The 23,994-nt window shown below is 36.1% G+C and overlaps 1 protein-coding gene across 1 annotated transcript in view; it reads left to right on the top strand.

The window, feature by feature from the left end:
- ADAMTS19 (ADAM metallopeptidase with thrombospondin type 1 motif 19) overlaps positions 1-23,994 on the top strand; it is a 272,346-nt gene that overhangs the window by 181,838 nt on the left and 66,514 nt on the right. Inside the window, exons 16-17 of the mRNA XM_049787377.1 lie at positions 10,004-10,084; positions 16,534-16,691. Coding sequence (XP_049643334.1) covers positions 10,004-10,084; positions 16,534-16,691 — 239 coding nt within the window. The remainder of the gene's footprint in view (positions 1-10,003; positions 10,085-16,533; positions 16,692-23,994) is intronic.

The raw sequence follows: 23,994 nt of genomic DNA, 5'->3' as shown, positions 1-23,994 counted from the left end.
CTATTTTCTCCTCTATAAGTTCTACTGCAAACTCATTTTCATTTCTCTCTAACCTCTAGTTCATTAATTGGTTTCCTATAGGTAAATTACATTGACAGTATCTGTTATTTGAAAAACATTAGAAATTTCTATAGCTTTAGAACAATACGTTAGAAATTAATATCAATTGCTCGAAGAGAAGAAACTAAGTATCTTTACTCAGATCTTTATATTAGGGTCTGTGGTCCCTGCCTGTCTCTCCAGTATGTCTCATACCAGGATAAGATGTGGTCATCACAATTTTTACATTATGCTCACTGAACAGTCATCCTCCAGAGTTTTACTTTTTTTTTTAATTTTTATTTTTAATTATGAGAACAAGGGTGCAAAGTAAGAGGACAAGGTAAAGTTACAGTGGAAGGACAATCACCCATAACATAATTCTCAGAAGTCCCCTTGCTGATATATTAACTTTGAAATTTCAGCCAAAGAACATTAAGATAAATAAGACAGAATCCATGTACAATTACTTTGTCCCTCAAGTCCCCAGATTGTAACACATTATAATATTTCTTAACAGTACACAAGGCAATCTAAAGCCATAAAACTTATGTAACTCCTTAAACATTACAGGCATAGTATTTTCTTACATTTCCATATACATGCATATTAGCTTAAGTTAACCTCAAATTTTAAGTGAGTTCTTTTTAAGGATTAGAGTCAAAGGAGCACAGTAAGAATGGTGTTAGAGTGGCAATTGTTGTTTGCATAGGCCCACCAAAATATGAGGGACATGGAAAGAAATAACCTTGGCCTAAGTACAAAGAGACCAGACCCCTGAAGTTTCCTGGCACAAGACCAAGTCTAGGCTCCAAGCAAGCTAGATCGTCCAATCCAATACATTGTCTGTAGTGCCAACACACTTTTATTTTTCACACAGTCTCTGTTGTTGGTATCATGTTTCTGTATTAAAGATCCTGGAATCTGCATATCTTACATTGAAGTCAGGACGTGGAGCATCCTCTCCTTTCACCTCACAATCAAAGGGCAATGCAGGGAGCCCTGTCCTGTAAGCAGGTCGTTGTTGTTGTTAAGTCTTCTCAGTGTTAAGGGAAGTCTCTTTTGAGCAGGTCGAAGTCTGAGCAGTGTAGGTCTTCCGTGGTAGAGGATTGCTTCCAGGTGATGTTATAGACCAGCCTGGATGTTTCGTGGATGGCTTTCCTGGTTCAGGGGAGAATGGAATATGCCCTTTCTTCTGAGGTCTGTGCCAGGTCGTTATGTCAATGTTCAGGGTGTAAGGTCCCTTTGCACTACAAGGTTTGTGTGTTCCAATCTCTATTAGATAGGATTTTATTTTTATTTATACTATTTTCCCATTTTAATGTGCCTATGCAAATAAGAAGCAATGCCACATGGTGTTATTGGCACATATGGGGGCCATAAGAACAATTACAATGATTCCATTGACATGATTCAATCATAAGCATTAAACTGGGGGACTCTTCCACCAAAATTCCTTGTTAAACAGCTCAAAAAGAGAAGATAAAAAGTGGTTAGAATCATCACTGTATAAGACAACATTTAGTAAGAATTATAGCTGTCAGAGAAAAAACACAAAATATTCTAAAGAAATACGTGTCCATTTTATGTATCTTGAAACAGTTTGGGGTTGTCACACACAATGCACAGCTTTGGACTGTGATTACGATTCTACACTACTGAAGTTAAAAAGAGTAAACTAGGTTAGTGATGTTTGAGAAGGGGTTAGAGAGTTAAAGATTAAAAAAGAGCTTTGTAGGGGTGTGGGAAAGGGGAGAATACAAAATAAACATTCTGTATACGGAAAACATAACATAAGAGTTTTACTTTTTTTTAAAAAAAATGTTGCTTTAGTTTGGGGGTCATACTTGGTGATACTCAGTTTCCTCCTTGGCTCTGCACTCTGGAATTACTTCTGGTGATATTAGGGGACCTTATAGAATGCTGGGGATTGAACCTATGAGACAATCATTCTACCCATTGTGCTATCTCTCTGGCCCCAACCCGTGCCTTATATCTAAGATTATAGTTCTTTTTTCACTTTGTTTTGTTAAGATTATGATACTTATGGACTATGACTTAGATAGAATTTGATCTCAGATCCCATATCAGTTTTCAGTAACATGATTCCTGAATAACCTTGATCTACCTCTTAATTATAATGTCTATGAGATATAACTCAAACCACATTTAGAATTTTTTCAGTCACTGATTTTTTAAATGCAGTCTTTATTTGTAGGAAAATACCCATAGAAACACTTTTAAAATATCTTACAAGTATTCATGACATTACAAACAAGTACACTTTTACATTTATACCTTTCACATACATATAGAAGTCTTAGAAATGCCTTAAAGCAGTAGATTATTTACATGATTTTATAGCTAGATTATAAAGAATTGGTAAGAAATTATGCATAATAATATAAAAATGTGTAGCTGAGTTTAACTGTTTCCTATCACAGGAACCATGTTTCTGGGTGTTTTCTTTGAGGCAGATATTTTCTTTTCTTTTTGCATTATTCAAACTCTTCAGCATTGTCACTTAGGGTGTTAGCCATATCTGTTGTCAAAATAATCAATGCAAAACTTGACAAGAAAAATTATATCCTGCTCTGTCGCTATAATCTACATAATCTTTACAAATGTTTTTGGTCAAGGTGATGTTTGCCACTTTCGTTTTCCACAACTCAGCAGATATCTTTCAACTGATTGGATTTAAGAGAGAGTAATTTCCCTCGAAACAATTTCAGTTTAGGAAGTGACAATAAAGCAAGGAAACTGGACTATCAGTTAGAACCAGGTCTAAAGCAGGTATTCATGTAAAAAACAAACAAACAAACAAACAAAAACTCTGGAGAAATAATAGTTCCAGTGATGACACTGAGAACTTGGGCTTTGATTTGGCCATTTCTTTGCATTTTAAAACCCTAACCTACTGACCTCACCTATGATAGGATTTTCACTAATATACCAGTTACCACCTGATTTGGACTACTGACTCACAAGAGGAGCTTCTAGGATTGATGGCATACTCTACCTTGAGATCAGGTTTCAATTGGTGCAGGAATGAGTCCACAAATTAGTAAAGCCCCTCGGGGGATTCTCATGGGCAACCAAAGCTAAGAACAGCTGTCCTCCTTGTGGGAGGAAGTCATCTACCTGATTATATAATCCAAAACTGGTAATGGTCCTAGATCTCTATGGGAGACCACTAAGATTTTAGATTTGATCTGACTTCTTAGGGTCTGTGATGGGTTCTGGTCTTCTAGAATGTTCTCTAGAGGTAGACCATCTATGGGGACAGAGGTTGAGGGCTGGAAGTGGGGAGAAGTAAAATGTGTAATAAACCAAATAAGTTTCACCATATTTAATACTACACAGACTCTTATTAAATAAGGTAAGTTGTTGATTGGACTCTTTAAACAATAGTAAGCTATTTTATTTAGTAAGATGTTTACTTTTTGTTTGTTTACTTGCTTGGGGACTACTCCTGGTGGTGGGGGTCATTTCTAATAGTATGCCAGGGATCACACATACAAAGTAAGCCCTCAACCTTTCGAGCTATTTCTCTGGCTGAAGATGCATACTCTCAAGTTTTCCATACATTTCTGAAAACAAACACACTTGATACTCCTTGGCTATTATAATGCACACCAATACAGTGTTTTACTTCCTGTTAAGAGTATAAAATAAAGCAACATATTAATGAAAACATCATTTATGTGGGAATGCAGAGATTTGGAATCTAGATCTGGCCATGTGGAGTCTGGGACAACTAAGTAAGTCTCTTGACATAAATTTTTCCACCCCTCAAACAAGAAAGTCAGTTTCAGATCTCTAAAGCTCTATCAGCTTTCTAAGGAAAGCTGTAGTAATAGCTCATGTAGTTGGCAGTTACATTTGTGATAGATGAGATTAGTTCAGGTTTCATGTAGTATTTAAAAGCCATTAATGAAGAAAATTTTATACTTTTTCCTAAAAAGATAGAGACCATGATAGAGACCAATTACTCTCAAGAGAGGTAACAATTACAATCAAGATTTCTTTTCTGGTATTCTCAAATTTCAGAATATATCTTCACTAAGAAGTTTTTCTATGTACAAATTATATATAGTATATAAATACTATATAATTCTACAAAAAATTACAAGCTTTTTTTCTATCTCAGCAATAGCATATTTGTAAATGGGTCTTCCCTATCCACTTTACTTCATCATATAACAAACCACAATATTTTTTCAAATTTATGGAATTTAGAAAGATGTCAGATGATCTAGGATCACCTACAGAAAGTAATAAAGTACTATACTACCAGTGTGCTATAAATACTACTCGGGGTTATATAAAGATATTTTATTCTGGACTAAGTGCAAAAAACAATTAATTTTAGTAAGCTAAATGACCTCATCAATATTTCATTAGCATCCATTATATATCTGTTTAGGTTTCTAAAGCAGAGGAACTCTAATTTAACTCATCTTTTAATCCCCTATATATAGAGAGTGTAAATGTAGTTGATAAAGTTGACCTAAAAAGTAAAGTTTAGGGGGCTAGAGAGATAGCATGGAGGTAAAGTGTTTGCCTTTCATGCAGAAGGACGGTGGTTCGGATCCAGCATCCCATGTGGTCCCCTGAGCCTGTCAGGAACAATTTCTGAACCTAGAGCCAGGAGTAACCTCTGAGCACTGCTGGGTGTGACCCAAAAATAAATAAACAAACAAACAAACAAACAAACAAACAAATAAATAAATAAATAAAAAGTAAAGTTTATATAACATTGGTATTTTTGCCTTATTACTTGCTGTACCTTTGCTCATTTGTTTATTGCATATTACCAGTGCATGAATTTATATATGTACACATTATATATTTATTAGCATTTATACTCATAGATCTTTTCACCACTTGATCGTAAGTTCAATAAGGAAAACCTTTTGGCTGTGTTTTTTAAGCACTATATTCCTAAACTACCCAATCACAAACATTGCATGTGTTCATTAATATTTCTAATTTTGTGCTCATCAAATATTATATTGCTAAAATGTTTAAAAACCAAAATGCTGTGAATGCTTAGTGTATCAGGCACTTCATCTATTGGAGACTCTGTGTTTTTCTTCCTTTTGAATTTTCAATTTCTCTTGAGACAATTTTATGTTTATAGTTTATGGACTTCCTAGAATTTCTGAAAGGAATTTCAGCCTTATTCGATCCAGTTGGCCACAACATGAGATATAGTGTCAGATGAACACACGTGCAAACACATATGGGTATTTTCAGTCCCCATGCTCTATTTAGTTTGCTAAGTCATTTTTGTTGGAGCTAGAAAATAAACTTAGAGGGTTTGGGGGCTTTTTTTTCCCCTTGAGTGTTTTATCATGTCTTTCACTGTACCTTTTCTAGCCAGGAAATAATTTATTTAAAGAAATTTTTACGGTAAATTGTGTAGTTGACCAGTTGTGGAATTATATAATTAATAACCTACATTTTAAAAACAATATTAAATTTGTCACTGTGAGTGTTATAAATGATGGTGTGAGCATGTATGGAACACATGCTTTTAGGATTTTTTATTATATGTTTGCCACTGAAATAGAATCATAGCCTCGCCCGGGTTGTTGTGTTTGTTTTATTTACTTCTTTTGGTTTGTTTATTTTTGTTTCTGTTTTGGAGTTATACCCAGCTATGTTCAGGAATTAATCCTGGCTATACACTCAAGAATTGCCCATGGTGGTGCCCGAGGGACCATATGTGATGCAGGGAATAACTATGCATGGAACCTGCCCTACATGTTGTACTATCTCTCTGGCCCTTCATATGTCATATTTTATGAAATATAGTAGTAGTGGATCACAGCATAAAGTGTGTAGTGGTTCTAGGCAAATGTGAGTAAAATGACCATTGCAATGCTGTCTTAAAAGAAATATATTTTTCTCTACCTTTATTTTCCCATTCATAAAATTGGAAGTGTATTCTGGGGTCCTCAAACTTTTTAAACAGGGGGCCAGTTCACTGTCCCTCAGACCATTGGAGGGTCTGACTATAGTAAAAACAAAACTTATGAACGAATTCTTATGCACACTGCATATATCTTATTTTGCAATGAAGAAACAAAACAGATACAAATACAATATGTGGCCTGCGGACCATAGTTTGAGGACCACTGTTAGGATGATAATATTGTGTTCAAATGTTATAGTTTATCTGTAGTACCTATCATACAGCAAGTGTTCAAAATGTAGCATTCATTATTTCTATTAGAAAGATAACACTTTCTATTAGCATTTTAAGATGGCTTACTAAGAATGGTAATAAAACAAGATTGTCCCATATCTGTAGAAAAGTGTCCTCAGTCATAGATATAACCTCTTAATTATGAAATTCAGCATAATCTCCTTAATTTTTTATTTCTACTGTCATTACAGGTTTTTATATAGTTGACAATCAAACTCCTTGAGATATCGTAAGACGCCATGCCACAAAAAATACCAGATTGTCCATCTAATCATGATTGTTCTTTATCTTTACTCTTTTCTGATCTTTGTTCAATCTTTCTGAATATTACTGTTTCCAAGATTAAATGACTTCCCCCTTATTTCCTTTCTCTACAAACCCCTGTGTCCAATGTTTTAAATGACTACCCCTATGAAGATACTGCTTAAAGGTTACATCCAAAAATTGCTCATTTTCTGGAGTTTTAGATGTCTCAGAGTTCTTGTTGGATGTTTTGTCAGTGTTTTACACAGTTTGCATACAAACTGAAAAGCAGAGCTTAACAGCTGTGATGTCCATGTTCCTGTAAATGATAACCCAGGATCATGTACATAATAATATGCTGCACCCAGACCTTATTACCCTGCTTTCAATTAGTCACCAAGTTCAGACCATCTGCTTCTTCACAATGACTTCTGCTTCTCTAACTTATTTTCTGCTTTTACTTGGTTTTTAAATTAGATTCCTGCCATTTTTGTTTACAACTAATTTTGCTGGGTATCTTTATACTGCTGTTAGGTACACATTTTCCAAATCAAGATCTAATGACCAACCAAGTACCTGGTAAAGTTTCATCAAACTTTCAATTGAAGAATTCAATGTCCTGGACAGGTTTTTAAACATGTAATTTTTGTAGACAGGCATTGAAACACTTTATTTTTGGTTTGGGGGCCACACTTATGCTCAGGAGTTATTCCAGCTATGGACATATGAGTAACCTCTGGCCATGCTTGAGGTCTCAGGATTCAAACAGGTCAGTTACGTGCAATGTAAGTGTTTTAACCACCATATATCTCCCTGATCACTTAAACTCTCTTTAATAACACTATCTTACATCTTCTCATGCTTTTTTATTATGAGGGGAGGCATTGTTCAGTGCATTTTCTCTGGCTCTGCACTCAGGGATCACTCCTAGCTGTGTTTGAAGGTCAATAAGCTATGTTAAGATCCAATTGGAGCTTTCTACATGCAAGATAAGTGCTTTGATCCCTGCCCTATCTCTCTGACCCTATCTTGATCACTTCCCTGTCAAAATATTTTGTGTGCTACTTAAAATATTTTTAACATTTTGCTTGTGTAGAGTAAACACATCTATCTGTTTTTCCAATCTTTATATCCTTTTACTATTTTCTGTGTTTTACCTTTTTTCTTTCTTTTTTTTTTTTTAGGGAGCTTTTAAGCAGTACTTAGGGGCCTAGGGACACTCTTGGAAATAGTTAGTCAAGTGAATTGATAATTCCTTCTTTGGAACTGAGGATATGGTGTTTTTTGGGCCTAGCAATGCTAGGAACTACCAAGGCCACTCAGTACAGCTTAGGAGCCTCTAGGATTCTAACTAGTTGTACTCAGGAGATCTTGTAGTACCAGAAGTCAAACTTGGGCCAGCTCCGTCTATCTATAAGCCTTAATAGCTATACTATATCCCAGGGCCCCTTCTTTGAAGCTATTTTATCCATTGATTTCTCTGTGAAACTTTTCTTGATCCTGTAAACTATTCCTTATTCAGAATGCTAGTGTTACTCTGTTATGAGTAAGGTATATAGTTATTTAAAATTAGAGGTTGAGGAGGAAAAGCCCATCGCTCTCAGCTGAAAAAATAAATAGTTGTGACTGTGGCTGCAAACCTGGATAAGGCCCTTGTCTTGCAAGTGGCTGAACTGGGTTCAATCCCCAGAACCACATATTGTTCCCACACACTGTCAGGAGTGATTTCTGAGCACATAGCCATAAGTAAGCACTGAGCACCAACTTGTGTAGCCCAAAACAAACAAATAAACAAGCTGAAAATATCAATCAAAGGTTATTTTGAGTGGCCATGTCATCAGAGAAGATAAATACGGTTTTGTTTTGTTTTGCGGGGGGAGAGCTACTCCATCAGGTTCTTTGAGAGTAACTGGCTCTTTAAGGAATCACTCCTGACTGGTTCATGAGACCATCTGGGATGTTGGGGATTGAACATGGGTGGGTCTACCACCAGCAAGGCAAGCAACCAATCCAATTGCTCTGGCCCAAGGTAGACAGTTTTTTGTTTGTTTGTTTTGTTTGTTTAGTTTTTTGTTTTGGGGCCACACCCGGTGACGCTCAGGGGTTACTTCTGGCTCTGCCTGAGCTCAGAAATCACTCATGGCAGGCACGGGGGACCATATGGGAGCCAGAATTCGAACCACCGTCTGTCCTGAGTCAGCTGCGTGCAAGGCAAGAAAGAGCCTTACCGCTGTGCTATCTCTTCGGCCCCAATGATGACGCTTTATTATTTATTTATTTATTTATTTGTTTGTTTGTTTATTTATTTAGTATTGAAAATGATTTGAGTGTTTGTGAATGGAAACCACGATTCTAAAAACACATGCTTCTAATTTTGACCACCGCCAGCAGGGGGAGTGTCTGCTAACATTTGATATGAATACAGCCAGTTTCGAAATCCTAATAATCAAAGACTTCTCTAAGAAAAATTGTTGTGCCTTTTAAAAATGAAGAGTATTTTTTAAAAATAACTGAGGTTATATAGAATACTGTGGAGTATATTAAATATCATTTAAATGAAATTTAACAGAGGCAAAAGTGGGTGTCAGCTCTATTACTAGTCTATATGAAAGGAAGTCAGTTTTGACTTTTTCAGCACTCTCATTATACCACTTATTCTTCTCTTACTTTGTCTCAAACATTACATTCCTAATATCTGTTGAAAGTATTTTTCTAAGAAACACTTATTGCTCTTTCTAGCAATCTGAAGTGAGACTGGATTGCTAATGGCAGTTCGCTTACTTCCTGTGACTTCAATACAAGGCTCCAGTACAAGGAGTGCTTCTCACTCTTGTCCTATAGCACCTACTTTAGGGACTGATCCTGCCAGCTGTGTTTACCCCAGCTGAATTTCCGTCTTCCTCATACTTTCTAACTTACCACAGTGCCCAGAGTAAAATCTGCCATTATTTATTTGTGCTGATCCAACATCCTCTGTATTTTGAAACTGTCATCTTATTGTGCTTTTTCGCTCCTTACAGTAAAAAGCTGAAAGTTAAGTTTTTTACATTAAAGACATTTGCCTGTTTGCTCTTGGTGGCTTAAAGACTGTGGACTCCACAGCTTTTCAAGATATTCTTCATTTAAAATTATTTCAGCTTCTATATCTAGACTTTTTTTTATGAGATAATATTTATTTATTTTTATTTTGACCAAAGTGGATTACATATCTTTCGCAGTAATATTTTAGGTACATGTTGACATTGAATCAGGGGAATTCCCACCACCAAAGTTGTCCTACCTCCACTCCCGTTCCCAGCATGCATTTTATATCCCCCACCCTTATCTCCAAGGCTGCTAGTATAAGTCCCCTCTGTGTCTATCTAGCTTGTTGTATATCACTCACCTACTCACATTAATGCAGAGGTATTAAAGTATCACAGCAAAAGTCAGAAGCAAAAAGAGGCTAGTTACAAAAGATACTAGAAAAGAATCCAAGATTTATTTTATGGTTATTGACTCTTACAGGTTATGTCGAGGTGTTGGTAATACCTGCTGGAGCAAGAAGAATCAAAGTTGTGGAGGAAAAGCCTGCACATAGCTATTTAGGTAAGCTGGTTGCAGACATGACCAAATCAGGTTCTCTGCCCGGAGAATTTATAATGAGGAGGAAATCAATCTGTTCTTAATTATATATTTGAGTTACCCTGGAAGCACCTCTTTCCTAGGAATTTTCTAGGACCAAAAGCAATTGGATTATTTGTTTTGCTGGGAGGGTAGTGGGGTGTATGTATAAATAAATATTTCTTTCATTTATTTTTTTTTTCTCTTTTGAGTTTTGAGGTCACACCTGACAGTGGCCAGGGGCTACTCCATCCTCTGTGCTCAGAGCTCACTCCTAGCTGTGCTCAGGGAACTATGCAGTTCAGTGGAATAAATCCAAGTCTCTTGCATGCAAAGCATGTGCTTGGCCTCAGATGAACTGCCTCTCAAGCTTCCTTTGCTTATTTTTAAATTAGATTAGTGGCTAGGTTTGTTGTTGCTGATGAGTTTTAAGAGTTCACTATTCTGGGGCCGGGCGGTGGCGCTAAAGGTAAGGTGCCTGCCTTGCCTTCGCTAGCCTTGGACGGACTGCGGTTCGATCCCCCGGTGTCCCATATGGTCCCCCAAGCCAGGAGCAACTTCTGAGCGCATAGCCAGGAGTAACCCCTGAGCGTTACCGGGTGTGGCCCAAAAACCAAAAAAAAAAAAAAAAAAAGAGTTCACTATTCTAGATTTACTTTAAAAATATTTACTCCCAGTTGTTGTATATTTACTCTGATGACAGTTTCTTTTGATGAATAAAAAGTTGTAATTTTCAGGAAATTCTATTTTGTCATATTCTTTCTTTCATTTCCTATTTATTTGGTTTCATAAATAACCTTTTGTCTTATCCCATAGAACTTTTGGCTTATGTTTTCTTCCAAGAGTTATAGTTTTAAATTTGACATTAATACTTTTTGAGTTTATTAATTTCCATATACAGTATTAGGTATGGATTCAGGATCACTCTTTGCATGTGGATACAGTGTTTACAACCCTGTTGATAGAATGATTGTTCTTTCTCCACTGAATATTCTTAGCACCATTATCCAAAAACCTTTCATCATATATACAAGAGTTTATTTCAGAATGATATTATATTAATCTGTGTGTCTTATCAATTTTATGTCTTTATCACTTGATTATTACAGCTTTTTTATGTTTTAAAATTGGAAAATATAACTTTAAAGTACTGTTCTCTGATAGATTTATTTTCCTACTGTGGTTTTCTTAAGGGTTGCTATGAATATATTGTACACTTCAATGAATTGCAATATATTAACAATTTGAATCTTGCAAACCATGAACATATATGTTCAAATTTATGTTTGACTTTTTAAAATTTCTTCAATGTCCTATATTTTTAATTATTTAAGACTTGAAGTTCCTTAATCTAATGATCAAGTTTTTAATTTTTGGTGGCTATTGAATTATTTTCTTATTTTTCTTATCAAATTACTTTTGTTAAATTATAGAAATGCAATTGATTTTTGTTTGGTTTGGTTTGGTGATCACACCTAGCAATATTCAGGACTTTCTCCTGTCTCTGTGCTCAGGGATAACTCCTAATAGTTTTCAGGGGCAAGGTGGCTGCCAGGCGAATGGGCTCAGGTCAGCATCATGCAAGTCCAGCAATCTACCTACTTTACTATCACACCAGCCCCTGAAACTGATTGTATTGTAGTGTCATTGTATTCTATTAATTTTCTCAATTTAATCTACCTTGGTAGAATACCAAGGTTTAATTTTTTTCCTGGGAGATTTTTATTTTCAATTAGTATCTTAACTAGTTATAGATTTATTTAGGGTAGTTCCTTAATTTTGTGGTTCAATCTTGGTAAGTATTATGTTCCTTAAAATTTGCCCATTTTATTTAGGTTATCTAAATTATCCACATACATGTGGTCATAGAACCTCCTTATAATCCTTTTTATTTCTGCAGCATATGTTGTGAACTCTCAATTTAATTTCTGCTTTTACTATCAGTATTTTTTATTCTTTATTAATAAATTTTAAAAAATTTAGTTGCATAGATCAACTTCTGGTTTTGTTAATTTTCTTTATTATTTGTATGATCTCTGTTATATTTAACTCTAAAAATTTTTATTTCTTCCTCTGGTATCTTATAATTGTGTTTTAATTTCACGTGTTTCTGGATATTTCCTGATTTCTCTTGTGTTTTCCTTTTTTGATTACTTAAGTGTTTTGTATAATTTTGCTTATTTCCCTTTTTTACTTCTGTTACTGATTGACCATAAAAGATACCTGGTATAATCTTTCACTTGGGGCATAAGTATCATTTGAAAGGCTAATATACTATCCTAATATCTATTCAAGAGTTTATTTCATGTTTCATTATTTCCTGAATGTTTACTTTCTTTACCACTCTAAAATTGCCAATTATTCAAATTTTCCACTTCCTTTCCATCACCATAGTGCTGCTTAATGAGTCATTCCCTTTTATATTGTTCTGCTTTTCTAGTATCTGTCACTACCTAGTTTTTCATTTGTTTTAAAGTATAGTTTTATTACTTATTTTTATTAATTATTGCAGGAAGATATTCTTTTTTTTTTTTTATTTTGGCTTTTGGGTCACACCCAGCAGCACTCAGGGGTTGGTCCTGGCTCTACATTCAGAAATAGCTCTTGGCAGGCTTAAGGGAACATATGGGATGCCGAGATTCCAACCACTGTCCTTCTGAGTATGAAAATAATAAAGAATTTTGATTGAATTTATATAAAATAACTATATTTATAAAAGATATGTATTACGGGGCTGGAGAGATAGCATGGAGGTAAGGCGTTTGCCTTTCATGCAAGAGGTCATCGGTTCGAATCCCAGCGTCCCATATGGTCCCCCGTGCCTGCCAGGAGCAATTTCTGAGCATGGAGCCAGGAGTAACCCCTGAGCACTGCCGGGAGTGACCCACAAAAAAAAAAAAAAAAAAAAAAAAAAAAAAAAAAAAAAAGATATGTATTACGTAAACAAAAAGTATTACATGGAATAGGCATTATGCTCATTTTCAAACCACATACCTATAAAAGTTTCCAATTTTCTAAATCAGAGAACAGATCATTGAAGTTTCTTGCAGGGTCTATATCTAAAATGTTGAGATCCCTGAATATTAATCCAAGTAGTATGATCATAATACTAATGGCATCTCATCAAGAAATCAAGCCTGGCAGGCTCGGGGGACCATTTGAGATGCTGAGGATGGAACCTGGATTTGTCCCAGGTTGACAGCGTGCAAGTCAAATGCCCTACCGCTATGCTATCACTCTGGCCCCTAGAATTGACTGTTTTAATTAAATGACTCTTTTCTTCTCCAAACATCACCTATTCTAGGTGCCATTTTTGTATCTCTATGCTGAACTCTAAATATTAATTTCCAATTTTTGTAGCTACTAGAAGACAACAGTTGAAAGAATGAATTCAATGTATGTGTTAAAATTAAGTGCCTGAATCTTTTTCTGTTACTGTTCCTGGACTTAGATAGCCTTGTGACCTAAGTAACCAGTTTTAATTTCTTATATAAGGAAATCAATTTTGAAAATACTGATGACAGCTGTCATGATTATTCAAGAACTCAGCAAGTTTCCTGACTTTCTTAACTACAATTTAAAAATAAGCACACACACACACACACACACACACACACACACACACACACACACGTGATGGGGACAGAGAAATAGTACTGCAGGCAAGGTGCTTACATTACATGCAACCGAACTGGATTCAATACTCAGCATTCCATATGGTCCCCCAAATCCTACCAGGTATGATCATTGACTATAGGGCCAAGAGTATGCCTTAAGCCCCACCTAGTGTTACTACAAAACAAAACACAAATAAAAAAAGATAGTGATCTTAATAAAATAGTTCAAGATTCCAAGATAGAATACAAAGACCAGCAGTTTATCCTGGCAGGAAAAAAAGAATGTCAAAATCCCAAGGCTTCTAGAGATATTATAGTTGAAGTGGTAGAAATTGTTGGAAAAAAATGTGTGTGATTATCTAGAAAACAGAGATTCCAAATTGCCTTCTATAGTCATGGTTTAAACAAACAGACAAGTAATAAGGCCATTCATTCAATAAGATAAGGTGCAAATTTAAGAGGGAAGAAGTTACACAAGATGAAAAACTTAGATTTCTAGGCTAAAGAATGATAGAGAATAGATACCATAAATCACATTTTCTTTTTTTTTTTTTTTTTTTTTGGTTTTTGGGCCACACCCGTTTGATGCTCAGGGGTTACTCCTGGCTATGTGCTCAGAAATCGCCCCTGGCTTGGGGGAACCATATGGGACGCCGGGGGATCGAACCGCGGTCCTTCCTTGGCTAGCGCTTGCAAGGCAGACACCTTACCTCCAGCTCCACCTACCCGGCCCCAACCATAAATCACATTTTCTAAAAGCTCTTTTGGGAATAGGAAGGAAGTCCATGGAAATAGTCATCTGAAATAATGTTAGTAAAAAGAAAATAGATCATTTCCTGGCAAGCAAATTATTCTTTAACAAATTAACTTGTCTACAAGAAACAATATATTATCTCATAGGAGACATTTTATCCCTTCCCAGTACAATTATTCTTTTTCATTACTTTCACTTTAAACTGTCTTTCCATATGGAATCATTATCTTCTTTTCTAAAGATTATGGTTTTGTTTTTTAATAATTTATTACAAACCCATAAATAAGGAAAATTTAAAACAGACCATATATCTTTACCAAATCATTGCAATTTTTTTTAAAAAAATCCAGAGACAGTCACTTGTATTGACTTCTTTTGCATGCAGCTTTAATGCAGCCCATAATGAAAAAGCTTCCCAATGAAAGTGAGTCAAAATGTTATCATGCAAAGGAAGGGAAAATGTAGGTTTTTAACTTGATATCTCACTGAGCAAGAAAGTAAAGAACCCTGGGGCCGGTGAGGTGGCGCTAGAGGTAAGGTGTCTGCCTTGCAAGCGCTAGCCAAGGAAAGGACCGCGGTTCGATCCCCCGGCGTCCCATATGGTCCCCCCAAGCCAGGGGCAATTTCTGAGCGCGTAGCCAGGAGTAACCCCTGAGCATCTAACGGGTGTGGCCCGAAAAACCAAAAAAAAAAAAAAAAAAAAAGAAAGTAAAGAACCCTCAGATACTAAAAGAAACTGAGAACAGGAAGGCTGAGTATTAAATTGATTGAAGTCCCCATTTATATTTAATCCTGGGGACTAATTTAAGCGTTGAGAATAAGGGATGTTGTGGAGAGAAAACAGAACTGAAAGCCCTTTCCACCTGGGAGCCTCTAATAGGACACCTCCTTCATTAAGCAAGGATCCCAAAGGATTGCATGGTCAGTATCAAGGAGAAGTAACATGTGTTTATTTGTACCTAAAGAGATAAAAGAACATAGAAGATGTGTCTTTGAAAATCAACCTCTAGGAGTTGTCCAAAGAAAATGTTGCTGTGATCTGCAACACCCATTTTCCCAGGAAGTTCAAAGCCTTCAAAACACAACATTGATGGTCAGTTAACAAGGTGGCAGGCCTGCAAATGCAAACCCTCTTGGAAGTATAAATTCTTCAAAGGAAATCTATGCAGTCTAACAACTTGATTTCTAGAGTAAAAAAAAATGTTCAGGAAATTTAGAGAGAGAGTGAGCATTGGAGCGCAGACTGAACATGCAGAACCGAGTTCAATAGCTAGCACTTCATGCCCACCTTGCACTGAGCATGAATGAAATAAAGAAGTCTTTAAAACAAACAGATGTCCCTTAACCTCAAAAAAAAAAAACCCACACAATAGAAAGCTTAATTAGACATACATAAGTGTGTCTGTCATGTACAGAACATATATAAATAATTTGGTCTATTAAGTTTAACATATAAAAGTGTGATTTTAAAATCAGACTAATCATATTGACTAATCATGTTTTTAAAAAAACAAACAAAGGTATGGTCATGCCTTTCTTAACTTGATTGTTAACATTCCCCCAAATCAGGGACTTCATGAATTTCATCCAATAAAAGCTGACCCATTTATTTAACAAAATATTAAATCTATGTCTCAAACTCTAAATCCATTTTTAATGTTTAAAACCATTTTTAGCATTTTAAAGAAATTGAAATCATTTTTAAACTTTATTTTTTCAAGAACTCATTTAAATACCCAAACGAAAGTAAATGACAATAGAATCAAGAGACACAAATTACAACAAACTATTCACATAATGGACCTGTTATACTGGTAGTCCTGGGGGCTAGGGGAGGAGGTATCGAATGCATGTTGGGAACCAGGTCAACACTGGTAGTGGGAACAGCCCTAATTCACTGTCACTAAGTTAATGAAAAACAATTATGAAAGACTTATAATTCACATTGGTCTCAATAAAAAAGTATTAAACTAATAAATATAAAATAATTATTTAAAAACGAAATGAATATTGATCCATGATGCTGACTTATAGAACTTAGTATTGTCTGAACTTCTTTCTAGCTCTCCGAGACACAGGAAAACAGTCTATCAATAGTGATTGGAAGATCGAGCACTCTGGAGCATTCAACTTAGCAGGGACCACTGTCCATTATGTAAGACGTGGCCTGTGGGAGAAGATATCTGCCAAAGGTCCCACCACATCACCTTTACACCTTCTGGTATGAGAGCATGAATCTTCTCTTTGCCTAGCAGCTTACTATGCCAACACTCCCCTTATGACTTCCCTACTATGTTTTTCCAATGTTTAACTGGGCTTTTTGGTGTTTTTATAAAAATGAGTTTTAGAGCATGCTTTAAGGATGTAAGCTATTTATGAGAGCAGGGATTTGAGGCTGGAGTGATAGTGGTAGTACAAGGGTGTTTGCCTTGCACGCATCTGACCCAAATTCTATCCCCAGAATCACATATTGTCCCCCAAGCACCTCCAGGAGTAGTTCTTTAACACAAAGCCAAAAATAAGCTCTGAGCATCATCAGATATAGCCTAAAACAAACAAAAATACAAAGAACAGGGATTTTATGAAAATCACCGATTATGAATAAAAGTGAATCGCCAGACAATAAAGAACCTCTTTCTCCTATAAATACAGGTTTGCTCACTAGAGTAGATGTTTGTAAAGAGTTCACAGCATTTCATTTATTCATAAACATATTATCTTGATAGAAAAGAATAATGTTGTTATCCTGAGGGAAATACTTGCTAAGTTTATCTGATAGTGCTTCCAACTACCCTCTTCAAAAAAAAATTTTAGAGGGGTTATTGGGCATCCAGAGGAGCCCAGGGTTTACTCCTGCCTCTATTCTCAGGGGTGACTCCTAAAGGACCACAGGGCATGCCCAGGATCAAACCCTGGTTGGATAAAGCCAAGTGCCTTATCTACTTACTATCTCTCTTGCCTTTCTTTGATTTATTTGCAAGATTGAATGACTCCCATTAAGAGCTATGAACATTTAAATTTTTGAGATAAGTTTCTTTCCCTTCTTAAAAATAAATAAGTTTCTTTATCATTCAGTGAATCACTAGGAGAGGACAAGTGAAAAATAGGAACAGTGTGGTTCTAAGCCTAAACTAGTGACAGGATCACTTACCCTCGTTGGCCTTGACCTTAACTTTCATTACTAATAGCTCAGAAACCAGAGGACCAACTTCTCAGTTGTCGTGTTTGAATCTTAGTAGTAAAATATAATAATCACACTTCTACATTTGGGTGGGGAGTTGGGGTCACAAAGGGCAGGGCTCAGAAATTGCTCCTATCAGGCTCAGGGAACCATCTGGCATGCTGGGGATTGAAGCGTTTTCTGCCTACAAGGCAAAACCCCTACCCTCTGTGCAATTTTTCTGACCCTTTATTTTTCTTTTTCTTCTTTTTTATTTCTTTTGGTTTTTGTGCCACACCAAGAAGTACTCCTGGGTCATTCCTGGCAGGCTTGGAGAACCAAATGGGATACCAGGGACTGAACCCGGGTCAACCATGTGCCAGACAAATGCTTTACCCACTGTGCTATCGCTCTGTTCTCCTTTTTCTACTTCTTAAACTCCTATAAATAAGATGAATTCTAGGACTGGATTGATAGTCGGACACTTGCCCACATGGGGCCAGCCTGGGTTTGATCCCTAGCATACCATATAGTTGCCTCTAGGATTGATCCCTTAGCACAAAGCCAGGAGTAAGCTCTGAGTTCTGCTGGTGTGGCCCCAAAACCAAACCAAACCAACCAACCAAACAAACAAGCAAACAAAAAAGCTCTGAATTTCTAAACAGAATTTTTGGAGTGTTTGATGGCACATTACTTAATATGTTCATGTTTAAATGTTATATTTATCTACAATCAAAGATGCTAGTCAAAGAGCCAGAGGTAGAAATCATATCAACCCATTGATATCTCTAATGTACCTGCACATTCATCTACTTGGGGTTTATTCAAGAGCTGTAGCAAAAGCACAACAAGTAGGCATTTGCCAGACATACAATCAACCCAGCTTTGATCCTCAGCATCCCCGGTCTCCCCCCACTCCCCGAGCATTGCCAGGAATGACCCCTGAGCACAGATTCTAGAGCAGGGGTGGCGAACAAGTTCAACACAAAGAGCCAAAATTTTAAACTGTGAGAGTCAGAGAGCCACACCACGCAGTGACCTGCCAAAACAGACAAACACTCACACAAAAGCATATAATTGTTAAAATTATATTAATTAAACACATATTGCATTTTGCCATTTTGAGTGAGGGTCAAAATTCTGCAGGATGGTGAGGGTGTGCTGCGTCCTCCACACTAAGAACCAACGGCAAGAGGTGACCCAACATGTGATACACGGGTGTGTCCCCCCTCCCCCCGCTCGTTGGCCCATGCAGTTGTTTCCGAGGGATGGGAGACAGGGTGATGCAGCCTGGGGATGGGACTCAGCGCTCGGAGATCTCTCCCCAGAGGTCCCTCCTCAGAAGCAGCAGAACAAAATCCAAATTTGGCAAAAAGCCATAGTATACAAAATAATGATAAAAGGCAAAGAGCCACATTCATTTTGGCCGAGAGTCGCATGTGGCTCGAGAGCCGCATGTTCGGCACTCCTGTTCTAGAGTAACCCCAGAACACCGCCTAGTGGGTGTTGTCCAGAAAAACAAACAAACAAACTATAATAAATAAGTAAAATGTTCATTCTAAGTCATTTGATCTCAGATGGAACCCAATATCTGCATTTCTAACAGCACAGCAGCACATTTTAGATGACATTGTTTTATGTAATCACAATCAATTGCTTTACCAACAGTAACAAAGGGAATCTCTAAAGGGTGTGGGGCCCTTTTGTTCCTAACTTTAATGGTTCTACTACCATTTAAGAGTAGTCATAATAATAATCCACAATAAGTGAACACTAAGAGCTACTCATTGTTCAAAAGTTTACCATAGCATTTAGTCTCAAAATAACCCTGAGCAGTATGACATACTCTTATCTCACTTTACAGATTTTAAAATAAGCAAGTATGAGAATGATTATGTGCACCATGCCTGCAGTGAGTTTTATTTAACTATGAATGAGCCAGGTATCATTCAATCTCAATATCTTACATGTATATTTTTGTAACTAGATAGTCTTAAAACATAAGTTTCTTATGCTTTGAATAATTCATTGGCTTAATAATTATTTGAATAATTGTGCTTCCCCACAAAGCCTTTGGATTCTATTATTTAATTGGAGTTGGAAATGCTACTCTGGGCCCTATGCCATCTGCAGGGAAAAAAATGACTAAACAAACATTTTGTGACTCATAACTGGCTCTCACAATGATTTGGGTTATTTATAACAACATCATCAACAGCAAACATATTTTTAATGATTGGGTTACAGAAACTGCCATTGAATTGCCAGATTATATGAACAACATAGACTTTTTTTTAGTTTCTGGACCACACTTGGCAGCACTCATGTTACTCCTGGCTCTGAACTCAGGAATCTCTCCTGACAGGCTCTGGGGACTATATAGGATGCCACTGATTGAACCTGGGTTAGTCACATGCAAGGTAAAATACCCTATCTGCAGTGCTATGGCTCTGTTCCCTACAAAGACATTTTATGGAACAAAACTGAGACCCATTTCCTGAGCTTCTAATTCAAACCTTACTCTAGTTTTCAAAACATTATATCTGAGACTTCAGTGCTGGGTACACGGAGTTTTTTCTCTACTTAATGGAACTGGTAATTATCTAGGTTTTTCCTGGATCATGAAATATAATTAAAGTCATATATTTAATTAAATATAATTAAATCCAAGGGAAAATGCACTTCTAGAATATTTTCCTTTAATGATTCTCACATATTGAAAGCCTATATTATTGACTTTTGAAAGGCAACCCTTTCTGTTGTCCCTCAACTGACACATGCTCACTTTTCTTCTTGTAAGAACTATCAGACTCAAATGGTTTAAGAAATACTCAATGAGGTTTTAGCCAATGTCTATTTTAAAAGGCAGTAGATATTTAAGGAGAGCCTAACCTCCTATTAATCAAAAGATTGTTTGTTAGGGGGGATATACAAGTTTTCATTAAATTAAATAAGTTGGTAAATAATGACTATTTCTAGGCTTATTTTAAAACTATACAGTAATACAATGATTATAAACAAGGTAAGTCACTATCTCTTTTCTGGCAAGAGCAAGTGCTGTTTTTAAGTCAAAACAAGCACTGTAATATATTTAGAATTATTAACATATGTGATACACATGTCAACAGAAAAGTTGGCATTTTGATTATTGATACAGCTGGTTTATTTCCCACACTATTTCCCAAATCCACATGTTCAAATATGTCATAGTATTTTTTGCTGGTGCATTGAAGAGACTCTTGAAAATAAGGTAAATATAATAGTAATGTTTAGATCATTAATCTTCAGTTCTTAGATATTTTTCCATGAAGTAAAATTAACATCAGAACCTTAGATAGTAGAGGGAGTAAGGGGCACCATATGGTCATTGAGCATCTGGTTGGATTCTGGTGACTTCCAAGATGTCCCTGGTGGTCCTCATTGCTTCAAAACTCAGTCATTATCATACAAGAGATTATCATGCAACCATCTGTCCTGGCTGATTGGTTGAAAATTAACAGCAGTTAGTTCCAAGTTCCCCTTAGCATTGCTTTGGAGGCCTCTCCTCTCAAAAATTAATGTGAAACTAACATTTTGAAAAATGACACTTTTACCAAAAGCAATAAATAGATTCAATCCTTTCCATATCAAAATCACAGTGGCACTGTTTAAGGAAACAGAACAAACATCACTGAATGTATATATGGAAACACAAATGATTCTAAATAGTCAAAAAATTCCTAAGCAAAAGAAGAATCAAAGTATTACATTCCATGACTTCAAACTATACTGCAAAGCTATACAAGGCAAACAGTGTGGTATTCAACAAATTTTAGAATTCCAAATGAAAGGATCAGAGTTGAGAATATAGAATCAAATCAATACACATATAAACAACAAATTTACTATAAAGGAGCCAAGAGCATAAAGTAGAGATAAAAAATTGTCTTCATCAAATGTAATTAGTAAAACTTCATATGCATATGCAGAAGAAATAAATTAGAACATTAACTTATTCTAAGAAAAAAGTTTACTTAGAATGGATTAAAGACTAGAATATTTTTTTAAAGACTAGAATATTAGAGCCCAAATTATTAATTTCATTGAAGACAATGTGAAAAACACTAAATGAATGTTGTCTTCAATGATGTCTAGGAATTCAACTCCAATGTCAAGGGAAGCAAAAGCAAAATTCAACAGATGTCTTTAAAATTAAAATTCTTCTATAAATAAAGTAATTTATTGAACAAAAAGATATTGAATGAGGGAATAAACATCTACCATGCATCTGACAAAAGGTAAATGAATAATATAGATATATAATGAAATAAAAAATATATATAAAGAAAATATATTATAGGCCTATATACATATAAAATATATACATATTTATAATATATAAACACAATGTATATATAAAGAAAACAATGTTATTAAGAGTATAGAAAAGGCTGAACACTTCACTGAAGATGACAAATGGCATCTTTGCAAAGTACAAATGGGTAACGGGAACATGAAAAATGCTTTTTTTCTCCTATTATTGGTAAATCAATCAAAATAACAATGAGTTCTCTCATCCCAGTGAGAATAACTTATATAAAAATGCCAGAAACAGGTTTGATTCCTGGCATCCCATATGGCCCCTCTAGCATGTCAGGAGCGATTTCTTAGTAAAGTACCAGGAGTAACCTCTGAGCACTGCCGGGTGTGGCCCAATTACCCCCCTCCCCCCAATCAGAAACAAGTTCTGGTAGGAACTTGGAAGAAAATATACTCTTGGCTGCTGTTGGTATAGCTGTAACCTGGTTCAGCCCCTGTGGAAAATATGGATATTTCTTATGTTTTTATTCATAGAGATCTATCTGAATGACAGCAATAATCCAAAAAAATCTGTGTGTACCTGTGTTCACTACAGCACTATTTACATAGCTAAGATATAGAAACAACAAAAGTATCCAAAAACATACGAGTGGATTAAGAAATGTAGTATATATACTCAAGGGAAAACAACTCAGCTAAAAGAAACTATGAGTTTTTCTTTTTATTAATTTTTTTTCTTTTTTTTTGGTTTTTGTGTCACACCCAGCAGCACTCAGGACATACTCCTGGTTCTATGCTCAGAAATCGCTCCTGGCAGGCTCAGGGGACCATATGGGATGCCAGGATTCGAACCACTAACCTTCTGCATGAAAGGCAAACGCCTTACCTCCATGCTATCTCTCCGGCCCCCTTTTTTTTAATTTTAATATAATTTATATTTAATCATAGTGAGTTACATATCATTGACAATAATATTTTAGGTACATCTTATCATAAAATCAGGGAAATTCCCACCACCGACTTGTCCTCCCTCCACCTCCGTTCCCGTCCTACCTCCCATATCCTCTTCCCTCACCCCCGGGGCTGCTAGAATAAGTGGTCCCCTCTGTGCCTAGCTTACTACTAAGTGGGCTTACCCCTGTTTGGTCTTGGTACCTCCCTTATTTCCCCCTCTAATTGAGAGGCAGGTCTAGATAGTTCAAGTTATGTGGTTTTGTTTGAAGAAGAGAAAAGTAATAAACTAGGGGAAAAAATCAAATACTCCAAACATGGGTGGAGTCCTTCTAGAGGCTCTCATCCTAGGTTTGAGAGAGGAAGGGGGAAAAGAGGGTGAAACACCACAACAGTACAGTAAGAAGTATCAAATAAAGTATCCAGTGAGCACTCCAGAGGAAAAAAAAAGATAAGCATCACATAAAAGCCATGGTATTGAAATAAAAAATGTGGCAGAGCACATAAAATAAGTATAGATGGAGACAGCGACTTGAATAGCCAAACCAAAACAAAGAAATCAACAAGAACTATATATATATATATATATATATATATATATATATATATATATATATATATATATATATATATATATGGTTGTTTTGTGCTTTTTGCCCTTTTTTTTTCCCTTCCTGTACACACACAGTAAATATTGGGGTCATTTGGAAAGGAATTCCCTTGGCCTAAGAGATCCAGGGATTCTCCACCCTTGAAGTATATTGTCATGGGATTAACTATAGACTCCTTTTAGGTTCATTTACTCTCCCCTTGATGCTTTTGTGGTGTATGGAAGACTTCTGTTCCGTACTGGGTGATAAAATCAGAACTCTGTATCTAGAGATCTCGGTATCTGCACACGTCAGGGAGTGGAACTTCTGATGAAGTCTTTCTTTGTGGTTCTAGAAGTTCTGTTCCCTCCGTGTTGTTGTAATCCGTCTTCTGTGGTTGTTGATCCTGGTCTTTGCGCTGATCCTAGGATGGAGCCTGGGATAGCGTCTTTCATTATGTTTCCAGGAGACCACTTCCATTGCAAATGTTTCAGACAGACCTCTAGAACTAGAGATCATGGTTG

The sequence above is a fragment of the Suncus etruscus genome, chromosome 14 (genome assembly GCF_024139225.1).
Source record: "Suncus etruscus isolate mSunEtr1 chromosome 14, mSunEtr1.pri.cur, whole genome shotgun sequence".
NCBI lineage: Eukaryota > Metazoa > Chordata > Mammalia > Eulipotyphla > Soricidae > Suncus > Suncus etruscus.
The sequence above is the reverse complement of the archived record's forward strand: the minus strand, read 5'-3'. Positions and strand labels throughout refer to the sequence as shown.